Below are 10,841 nucleotides of genomic sequence, written 5' to 3' on the forward strand. Positions count from 1 at the left end.
TTATCCTCCAGGTGGATGGGCGCCCAGTGGCCTTGCCCTTCCTGCAGGAGCCACTGCTGTATGTGGAGCTGCGAGGACACACTGTGATCCTGCATACCCAGCCCGGGCTCCAGGTGCGGCTCCAGGGCGAGTCTGGGTGGGCTGCCTGCTGGGAACTTCAGTCCTGTTTAGGCCTCTGTATCTATAGGGGGGTGGGGATGCCAGCTACCTCCTGGCCAAAAGAGGCCAGGAGTGGGGTGCAGGGCTGTGAGGGGAGGTGGATCAGGGTCAGAGATCTCCCCGGGCAGTCAGAGGAGTTCTGAGTTCTGAGACTGATTTCTCATCTTGACTCAGCCTCTTAAGTCACCAACAGCCTCCCCTGGGCCTCAGATTTCTCATCTGTAAAGTGGGGAATGGGAAGGGTCAGTGGCAGTGGGGAGGATGTCAGCTAAAGTCTCCTGGCGGGTGTCTCTGGTTCCTTCCAACCCTCATGTGGAAGGAGTAATTTGCCCCCTGCGCCCAGCAAGAAACACAACTTGTAAATTCATAGAATAAGGGTACACACTTCTAATCTGAACCCTAATTGTGCTTTGTCCTCTGCAAGGCCGGAATGCCCATGAGAAAGTGAATCCCTGGAAGGGGGTTGCATTTCACGTGGGGCCCAGTTGAGGGATGGCGGCAGGAGAAGGTGCCCTCATGCAGGAGCTGTGGGCAGCTCCTCCTGTCATCTGTCTTTGCCCAGGGCTGGCACAGAATGTATCCACTTGGCCTTGGCTAGGGCTGTGTTTCTTCCAAGGGGGGCCTCCATCTGTCCATTCTCCTCCCCTGCAGCACTGGCCGCGCTGAACACAGTGCCTGGGGCCATAATGGACCCTGAGCTCCTTCAGGCCCCTGTCCTTACCTGCTCCCCAGTCCCAGGCCTCTTCACACAGGTGCTGTGGGACGGGCAGTCCCAGGTGGAGGTGAGCGTGCCTGGCTCCTACCAGGGCCGGACTTGTGGGCTCTGTGGGAACTTCAACGGCTTTGCCCAGGATGATCTGCAGGGCCCTGAGGGGCTGCTCCTGCCCACAGAGGCTGCGTTTGGGAATAGCTGGCAGGTGAGTGGCACAGGAACCGGAGATGGGGGTTAGGGAAGACGCAGCTGAGCATGAGTCTCAGAGCAACCCTCTGGCATGGAAAGCGGGGAAAGGGAGTGAAGTCACACAAGATAGGCTTTTGGGCTTTCAGGGAGGTGTGTAGGCTTCTTGACTGTCTTGGTGCTGGAGAGGTAGGGTGACTTGTTGTTTTTTTTTTTTTTTTTTTTTGAGACGGAGTCTCGCTCTGTCGCCCAGGTTGGAGTGCAGTGGCCGGATCTCAGCTCACTGCAAGCTCCACCTCCCAGGTTTACGCCATTCTCCTGCCTCAGCCTCCTGAGTAGCTGGGACTACAGGCGCCCGCCACCTCGCCCGGCTAGTTTTTTTTTGTATTTTTAGTAGAGACGGGGTTTCACCGTGTTAGCCAGGATGGTCTCGATCTCCTGACCTCGTGATCCGCCCGTCTCGGCCTCCCAAAGTGCTGGGATTACAGGCTTGAGGGGTGGCTTGTTAAAAGAGGCCTCGTTGGCCAGGCGCAGTGGCTCATGCCTGTAATCCCAGCACTTTGGGAGGCTGAGGTGGGTGGATCACCTGAGGTCGGGAGTTTGAGACCAGCCTGACCAATGTGGGGAAACCCCATCTCTACTAAAAATACAAAATTAACTGGGCCTGGTGGTGCATATGCCTGTAATCCCAGCTACTCAGGAGGCTGAGGCAGGAGAATCGCTTGAACCCAGGAGGCGGAGGTTGCAGTGAGCCGAGATCGCACCACTGTACTCCAGCCTGGGCAACAAGAGCAAAACTCTGTCTCAAAAAAAAAAAAAGAGGTCTCGTCACCTGAACCCCCAAGCCTTGCTTTGCCACTCACTGGCTGTGTGACCTTGAACAAGTGCTGACCTACTCTGGCCTTGGTCTGTCCATCTGTAAAATGGGGACAAAAAGAAGGTAGACAGTACTTCCTTTGCGTTCTTTTAGGGAGGTTTTGGGGACTAAAGCAAATGACTGGGTGGGAAGTGCTTTGAAGAGCATGGCATGCAGAGGCCAGCTGCCAGTGGTGCTGTCACATCAGGGCTGCTCTCCCCACCCAGGTCCCAGAGGGGCTGGGGCCTGGCCGGCCCTGTTCTGCAGGCCGAGAGATGGATCCGTGCCGGGCAGCAGGTTACCGTGCCAGGCGTGAGGCCAATGCCCGGTGTGGGGTGTTGAAGTCCTCCCCATTCAGTCGCTGCCATGCTGTGGTGCCACCAGAGCCCTTCTTTGCCGCCTGTGTGTATGACCTGTGTGCCTGTGGCCCTGGCTCCTCCACTGATGCCTGCCTCTGTGACGCCCTGGAAGCCTATGCCAGTCACTGTCGCCAGGCAGGAGTGACACCTACCTGGCGAGGCCCCACACTGTGCGGTGAGGGGGTGATGCCCACTGCAGGCTGGGGGAGGGTCAGCACAGAGAAGAAGGGTAGCCCGGAGGGCTCAGGGCGGGTCCACGGTGGGTGTGACGAGTCTCGCAGTGGTACGCACAGCTACTGGGGCAGTTTCAGGTGCCTCGGTAACCCCGCCTCCCACTCCCCCCACCCCCCACAGTGGTAGGCTGCCCCCTGGAGCATGGCTTCGTGTTCGATGAGTGCGGCCCGCCCTGTCCCCGCACCTGCTTCAATCAGCATATCCCCCTGGGGGAGCTGGCAGCCCACTGCGTGAGGCCCTGCATGCCCGGCTGCCAGTGCCCTGCAGGCCTGGTGGAGCACGAGGCCCACTGCATCCCACCCGAGGCCTGTCCCCAAGTCCTGCTCACTGGAGACCAGCCACTCGGTGCTCCGCCCAGCCCCAGCCGGGAGCCCCAGGAGACACCCTGAGCCAGGACAGTGCCTGACCAGGGTTCATCAGGCCAGGAGTCTCCCCTTGGCAAGCAGTTCCCACCCTGGTCAGGGCTGTGGAGAGAATGCCCTGCCTGGACAGTGGAGCCTGGGCCCCTGCCCTGCAAAGACCCCTGCTGTGTTGAGTCACAAGCAGTAAACTCTAGGCCTGCCCGAAGGCTTCCTTGTGTGTGTGTGTATTTCCTCCTGGTGCTGGGACAGAGGCTGGGCTGCCAGGAACATGGGGTCTGGTGATCAATGGCCCCAGAATCACAGCACCATGCACCCTCCTTGCACCTGCATGCCTGGGCTGCCCCACCCAGCCACTCCCTGGTGCTGTCTGGGAAACCCTGCAGTGGTAGGAGGAGGACCCTGGTGCCCTGGTCTTAGCCCTGTGCTCATTCTGTGTAGCAGGCATGATGCATGACCCCATGTGGTACCTTCTGTGGATCCATGTGGGATCCTGCAGGGGCTGAGGAACCATGGAGAAGGGGCTGCATCAGAGAATGGCCTCCCCCTTCCTTGTGGCTGGGGGATACTGAATGTGCAAGCACCTTCTGGGCCACTCCGAGGGCTAGTGACACAATGCCTGGGGTGAGAAACAGGAGAAGCAACAGACCACAATGCAATATGGACATGTGCCTGCGTGTGCACACAGAAACACACACAGAAACATACATCCCTCAGAAGCCCAGATAAACACATGCAATGCATACCTGCCTGCCTTCACAACCACACCCACCCCAGGCAGATGTGTGGGCAGTAGACACTGGCAGCGTGTGAAGACGTCACTGTAGGGAGGGAACATGGGTTTTGAGATAGAAAAAGTCCAGAATTCAAGTTTTCTTTGCCGCCTACTCTGTGACCTTGGTGTTTTAGGGACCTTGGCCATGAGGTCAGGGGACTCCATCCTCATTGCTCCCTGATATTCCAACAGGGAGTGAAGGGCTTTGTGCTCAGGCAGGGATGCAGGAGAGTGCCGGGTTGAATTAGAGGCCACTCAGCCTGCTTGCTCTTTCATTGAGGCTGTTCTCTCTTCCAGCCAAGAGGAGGGTCTGCTCCGTTGTCTCATGGAATGGGGACAAAGTAGCCAGCAGGCCAATCTGCTCACAACAGGGCAGGATGTAAAGATGGCAGAGCTCCTGCACTCAGCCTCTCTTCTGATTAGATAACTTATATGACCTGTCTATTCATCTGTGAGGTGAGGATGATAATAATAAGTGTCAGGGAATGAACAGTGACCCATGGACAGCACTTACTAGGTGGACAGCATGGACAAGCATGTGGGCAGTGCTTGCCGGGGCAGGGCCTCTTACCACTCGCCTCTTGCTGATGGATGGCCTGGGCTCCCAGGACCATGTCTTCCCAGAGGGTATCACATCCATCCATCTCCAGATGAAAAAAATGCTGCTGCATGTTAAGACAAGCTATTCTTTTTTTTTTTTTTTTTTTCTAAAGACACAAGGTCTTGCTCTGTCACTCAGGCTGGAATACAGTGGCATGATCACAGCTCACTGCAGCCTTGACCTCCCAGGCTCAATCAATCCTCCCATCTCAGCCTCCCAAGTAGCTGTAACTACAGGCATGTGCTACCACGCCTCGCTAACTTTTTTTTTTTTTTTTTTGAGATGAGGTCTTGCTATGTCATCCAGGCTGGTCTCAAATTCCTGGGCTCAAGCCATCCTCCCACTTCATCCTCCTAAAGTGGTGGAACTGCAGATGTGAACCACCACACTTGGCCTAGGAGAAGTTGCTTTCTGAGTCAGTCTTCTTACCTATAAATTAGGGATAATAATAGAGCTTACTTCATAGAGTTGCTGCAAGAAAGGATTATATGTATGAAGCATCTTCATCCTGGCACAAGCTAAACTTTGGTAGCAGCTGCTATTGCTACCCATATTGGGCATATTGTGTGACCAAATAATGCAGCTGTGAAGCTGATGTTCAGATGTACGCGTGTACAGTATATGTCAAACAAATGCTCGCTGGGGGCTGTAAACAAGCATATGCGTACACCTCCCTCTCTCAGGGTCACACTGCTCACTCCATGCTGCCACCCCTAGGGCCACAAAAACCGTCTCCTGAGGCAGGCCAGAGTCTATGAGGCTTGGCTGCGGTCCAGCCGGGGCTCAGATGTCAAGCCCTGCATTATTGAGATCAGAGCCTTTGTCCCTCCTTGCTCCTGGCTCTTGGTTGCCTGTCCTCCGTTTCCCTCCAGGCTTTGCATGGCGCAGGCAGCCACTCCGGGGGGGCTCAGGGATCCCCTGTAGCCCCAGGCAGGCCTTGGCTTTGTACCAGTATCTCTTCCGGTGCCCTGCAGGTCCAGGCCAGCTCCGGGCTGCACTTTGGCAGGTGAGGGAGGGGCACTGCCTTAGAAGGAAGGAGACAGCTGGGGACCTGACATCACCTTGCCCCTCCAGGTGCAAAAGGGCTGCGGGTGTCCCCCGGGGCTGGAGCTGCCCCTTGTGCTGCTGCAGATGGAGCGGAGCCGGCGGGCCCAGGAGCAGGTAGGGGCTGGCTGGGGGTGTGGCTGAGGCCAGGGTGGGTGCCCCCTCACGCCTTGGCACCCCATCTTCCTGCAGCTCCTGTGGGACTTGGAGCTGCTGACTGGTGTGGAGCTGGGCCTCTTCTGGCCACCCCAGGCCCAGTTTTTCAGTCCGAGGGGCCAGGCCCAGCATGCATGGAGCCAGCACTGTCAGCCAGGTGGTAGCACGGGTGGGGACCCCGAGCAGCTGGTGAGTGGGTGAGGGGGCACGGCGGGGACAGAGGTTCTGGGGACACTGGGGCCCTGCTGTGGTGAGGGCAAGTAGAAGGGGCACGGTTTTGGAGACAGGGCTGGGTTCGAATCTCCATGCTGAACCCCCTGTGGGCTCTGAGTCTACCTTTCCTCAGCTAGAAAATGCCCATGAGGCCGGGCACGGTGGCTCACGTCTGTAATCCCAACACTTTGGGAGGCTGAGGCGGGCGGATCACCTGAGGTTGGGAGTTTGAGACCGGTCTGACCAACATGGAGAAACCCCGTCTTTACTGAAAATACAAAAATTAGCCGGGCATGATAGCACATGCCTGTACCTGTAATCCCAGCTACTTGGGAGGCTGAGGCAGGAGAATCGCTTGAACCTGGGAGGTGAAGGTTGCAGTGAGCTGAGATTGCACCATTGCACTCCAGTCTAGGCAACAAGAGCCAAACTCCGTTTACCCCCAACTCCCCCGCCAAAAAAAAAAAAAGAAAACACCCACAAGAAGAGATCTTTCTCCAAGGGCTGTCAGGAGGAACAGTGGACTACGCCTGGCACACAGGGCCTGCTCTTCCAGGCAGGCCGTTATTCTCATTCCACAGCTAACGACTGTCTTGGTCAAATCACCTGTGTGGTGATACCTGGAAGCCTTTCCATGTGACCGCCACGTGGGAGGAAAGCAGCCTGGCAGGGCCCCAGAGAGCAAAGGCAATGAAGTGTGCCGCTGAGACACAGGCGCCGACAGCCCCAGCCGCTGGCCTCTCCCTCCAGGGCTGCAGCTGGGCTGAGACTCCAGGAGGGGGTGCTGTGGTGACTGGGCCCAGAACAGAGTGGGGAACTGGGAATGTGGGTCCCAGTCCTGGCTCAGCCAGCAGCTGTCTGAGTCACTTTGGGCAGGTTAGTAGCCCTCTCTGGGCCAAGGCACCCTCAGCTGTAGCAGGAGCGGGTGTTCGTGGTGCAACTTAGGAAGGGTTCAGCCTACATTGCTGGCAAGAACTATGGTCTCATCTGAGACTCAACTGGGAGGAGGGATCCGTTTCCAAGCCCCTTTGCGTGGAGGGGAAGTGGCGGGCACAGAGGGTATGAATTCCAGGAGGCAGGGATCATTTAGGGGCCATCTTAAAGCCTGGCTGCCACACTGGGGGATGGAGCCATGTGGACTAGGTTGCCCCCAACCCTTCCAGAATTCTAGGCTGCACCTTCTACCCCAGGACAGGGACTCCCTGAGCCAGAACCATCAGCTCCTGGAAGGGTGAGTCTCCCTGGGGAATCCTGCCTTTCCCTCTGTGAACTGGGCTCTTTCTCTGTCACCTTCTGCAGTCCTGCCAGTGCCCTTCGTTATGCCTCCTGGGCTCTTAGTTGCACCCATGGTTGCCCCACGGCCCCTGGAAAGGTTAATCTCCAAATTCCAGCTCCCAGGATCTGGTGATGGGGGAGGAGGGAGGGCACTGGGGGCCTCAAGTGTTTGCATGCTGGGGTGGGGGTCTCTGGAGACTGGCAGGCAGACTCCCTCCCATTCCAGAGCCCATGGGCCCAGAGAGGTGCATCAGAGGCAGCCCTTGAACTCCTGCAGGGGGCAGGCGGGAGACCCATCATTGGCCCCAGATCTGGGTGAAGCCGGGAGTGGTGCAGGCCAAGGGTGGGAGAGCCCTGGAGGACCTGCAGAGCCCACACGCGGTACGTTGTCAGACAACTGGGAGGGCAGGGGCAGCCAGACTGGATTGGGATGAGGCAGGAAAGTCCTCTGCCCAAGTCCCAGGACTTCATTCTTCACTCATTCTTCATCTCACACTTCCTGATGGAGTGCCAGGACACCCAGCGATGGCAAGTAGGTTTTATTTGATGTGCCAATTCCACCTGGTTGGTACCAGCTGTCTCAGGCAGTGCGTCCAGTAGGATTCTGATGCTAAACTGGGGTTCAGGGGAGAAAGTTCAGGAATGAGCATCACTGGCTGCCCAGGGACGAGGGAACACAATACCAACTCCAGGCCGCCTACTTGCCACCCTTCAGCCAGGCACAGGCCACCTCTTTGCCACCCTTCAGCCAGGCACAGGCCACCTCTTTGCCACCCTTCAGCCAAGCACAGGCCACCTCTTTGCCACCCTTCAGCCAGGCACAGGCCACCTCTTTGCCACCCTTCAGCTGGGCACTGGAGATATACAGAGATCAAGGAGACTGGGTGCCTGTCTTTAGATCACAGGCTAGAAACAGCATGACAATAAACAGGCAGTGGAATGGATACTATGAGCCTTGAGCCTATTAATTTAAATGAAACAGACTCTCAAATTGTTAAATAATAGATGTAGCAAAGCCACAAGCTTTTTATTGTTCCACCACGCACATGAGAGAGAAGAAAACTGCCAATAATTATTTTCTGATTGACAGAGAAGTTTTTACAAGTATTTTGAGAAGACAGGGATATATATCTTGAGAAGACAGGGCTATCAATTATAACATTACCAGAGAAATAAATTTTCTAGTAAGACAACCGATGAGAATTAGAGGTGGGAGGTTGGAGGTTGTTTTTGCAGTTTGTGGCAATTATTTCTAAAGGCCCAGGAGTCTTATAAGACTCCTTTGTTCAAACAACTCTTTGAAAGATGTGTTGTCACAGAGAGTGCACCCATTTGGTTACTGTTATGAATATTCACACGTCTGATATTGCACAAGAGAACAAGATGCAGTATTCTTGGGAAAGATCTCAATTTCAGACCTTATGAAATCCCTTTTAACCAGTTTTATGGATGCAGAACAGCGCTCCTTCTTCCACAGCTGCAGGGGAGCGGCAATACATCATCTCTGTTTTTAGATTTCTTTTGTTAATTATGAACACTTGCAGTTTTTAGGCCAGCCTCTGGCCTAAAATTTCACTTGAATTTCCTTTGATTTTGCTGTCAGAAACAAAGAAAAGGCTAAGGGAGGTTTCTTCTAAGTAAGAGTAAAAAGTAAGATGCCCAGAGCGGGTTTCTTCTCTGGGCCTGATGGGCATACCAGGACAAAGCGGGAGTAGCTGGTGCTGAGGGACCCAGGCGCCCAGCACCGTGACCCTTCTCACTCCCAGGCCTCCCATGGTGGTCTTGAGGAGGAGGCTGTGCAGGTCCCTCTGGAGTGGTCTGCCTTGGCTGGGAGGATGAGAAAGATGGGGTGGGCTGTTGGCAGGCACACATGACAAATAAGTGCGTGGCTGGCTGATGAACTGTGACAGCCTGAGGTTCAGACAGCGCCCTCAGGGCACCCCTAGCCATGTGCTGGGACTCCCTAAACTTCCTGGCTCTAGTCTAGGTGGACTGTGCATGAGGGGACATGAGCTCCCAACACCGGTCTTTCTTCCTCAGGCTCCTTACAAGAGCTGAACCCCACTACCAGGAGGAGCTTTGGGGTGCCAGGCAGCTCAGAGTACAAGGTGAAAAGGTCAAGCGTCTCAGGTTGGGGAGGGCAGGGGTGGGTCTGCGTGGGAGGAGGCTGCTGGGGTGAGGGGGAGGCTTTTCAGTGAAGCACCTTCCACACTACATTAAATGGCTTTGACAAATTCAGGAATCAGGCAAGGGCTGGCCCCTGGGGTCGGGTCTGCAGGTTCCCTGTCAAGCCTGGGCCCAAAGTGCTCTTCCTTTCCAGGACCTGGCCCAGAGGGAAGAGAGGAGTGAGGCAGAACCTGAGACCCAGGAAAGAAAGCTCACTCCCAGGACCCCTGGGCCAGGGGACCTGCCCTCCCAAAACCTGCCTTCCCAAGATGCCCTTGAAGAACTGGGCTGGGACCCGCACCTGGGCCAGGAGAGAGCAGAACTTCAAAGACCGCCAAGGATGGACACCCCTCAGAGTCTGAGAGAGGAGGACCCTCAGGATCAGAAAGCAGAGACCCCTCAGCATAAGAGAGGGGAGGCCTCCCGGGGCGAGATCAAAGATGCTCCTCAGCGTCAGAGGGTGAAGACACAGAGGGGCCAGAGCCCAAGGGCTCCTCAGGGTCAGAGGGAGGAGGCCCCCCTGGGTGAGAACACGGGCGTTCCTCAGAGTCGAAGAGAATTTAGTCCTAAGTGCCAGGGAAAGGCGAGTCCCCAGAGTCTGGGGAAGATGCTGCGGTCTTGGGAAGGCAATATCTCACAAGCCTGGGAGGTGGCTCCCGGGGAGGCCACTGTACAGCTCCCAGAGGAAGGCGGCTCCCGGAGCCATCAGAGGGACTCCTGCGGGTCCCTGAAAGCACAGACTCCAAAGCCTGTGGGCAGGGAGAGCTCAGACCTCCGGAGAAGGACTACCGCGATGATGCAGGGCAGGATCAGAGGCGAGACACAAAAGTCGGCACCGGCGGTGGCAAAGCTAGGAGTCGCCCAGGAGGGGGCGTGGGCTGCGCTTCCCACCCCGAAGCCCCCGGCCCGGCAGCTGCTTCCAGGTCGCGGAGCCGGAGCTGTGATGCCAGCGACCCTGCGCGCCAAGGGATCCGGGCAGCAGGGGCTCCCCGGGGTCTCCGGGGGCCTCCAGACCCGGAGCGCAATCCGCACGGGCTGCAGGGCCCTGGAGTGGGCCCCGGCCCGGGAGAGCAGGAGGTGGGCCAGGCTCGGCTTCCGGGTGCCCTCCGGGGTCGGGGGGGCGGTCCTGAGCGTCCCAAGGCCTCGAAGGCCGCGTGGCCGGCGCCCCTAGGCAGGGCCAAGGCGCCTGCGGGCTTGAGCGCGGCGCAGCAGGAGACGGCTCTGCAGAGGCTGCTGGAGCTGCACAGCGCAGCCAGGTGGCGGCGCCGGCGGGACCGTGAGCAGCAGCGGCTCCGGGTGCGTCCCCACGCCGGTATTGGGGCCTGCCTGGGGCGGGCGGGGCACCGAGGGGCGGCCGGACGCTGACTGCCCCTCTGCAGGTCCTGGAACGCCTCCACATCGCCAGGAACCGCCACTGCCGGGTTCACCCCGTGGGGCTCCCGCCCTGCCCGGCTCAACTCCCGCCACAGGCAAGACCCCCAGAAGGCGGTGGGGCCACAAGGAACCTGCACGGGGCAGGGGCCGAGCTTGGTGCGCCCGGGTCCCTTTGAAGTGAGCGCACTGCACTCTGGCAGCGACTCGGGCGGGCGGGGCGCGAGGGGCGGGTGTGCCAGGTGCTGCCCCGCCCGCCCCACTGAGCCGCGGATGCTCAGCGATCTGCACCGCCAGGAGGACGCGACTGGGCGGCGGCGCGCCCTGCGGGAGCAGCTGGAACAGATGCATCGGGAGAGGACCGGGCGGCTGCGG

At 57.9% G+C, this 10,841-nt stretch overlaps 2 protein-coding genes across 2 annotated transcripts in view; both read left to right on the top strand.

The window, feature by feature from the left end:
* The window catches only part of KC (kielin cysteine rich BMP regulator), a 35,022-nt gene extending 31,805 nt beyond the window's left edge, over positions 1 to 3,217 (top strand). Inside the window, exons 37-40 of the mRNA XM_011723916.3 lie at positions 12 to 113; positions 912 to 1,076; positions 2,141 to 2,447; positions 2,627 to 3,217. Of these exons, the coding sequence (XP_011722218.2) occupies positions 12 to 113; positions 912 to 1,076; positions 2,141 to 2,447; positions 2,627 to 2,895 (843 nt within the window). The 3' untranslated portion in view covers positions 2,896 to 3,217. The remainder of the gene's footprint in view (positions 1 to 11; positions 114 to 911; positions 1,077 to 2,140; positions 2,448 to 2,626) is intronic.
* A 2,440-nt stretch (positions 3,218 to 5,657) lies between these two features.
* LOC139355315 (uncharacterized) lies at positions 5,658 to 10,645 on the top strand. Its single transcript, XM_071094126.1, has 6 exons — positions 5,658 to 7,026; positions 7,156 to 7,310; positions 8,970 to 9,037; positions 9,250 to 10,172; positions 10,271 to 10,391; positions 10,475 to 10,645. Exons 1-6 carry the CDS (start codon positions 6,974 to 6,976, stop codon positions 10,643 to 10,645), a joined length of 1,491 nt encoding a protein of 496 aa, XP_070950227.1. The 5' UTR covers positions 5,658 to 6,973.
* Positions 10,646 to 10,841: the final 196 nt, after the last annotated feature.

The sequence above is a fragment of the Macaca nemestrina genome, chromosome 4 (assembly GCF_043159975.1).
Source record: "Macaca nemestrina isolate mMacNem1 chromosome 4, mMacNem.hap1, whole genome shotgun sequence".
In the NCBI taxonomy this organism is placed as follows: Eukaryota; Metazoa; Chordata; class Mammalia; order Primates; family Cercopithecidae; genus Macaca; species Macaca nemestrina.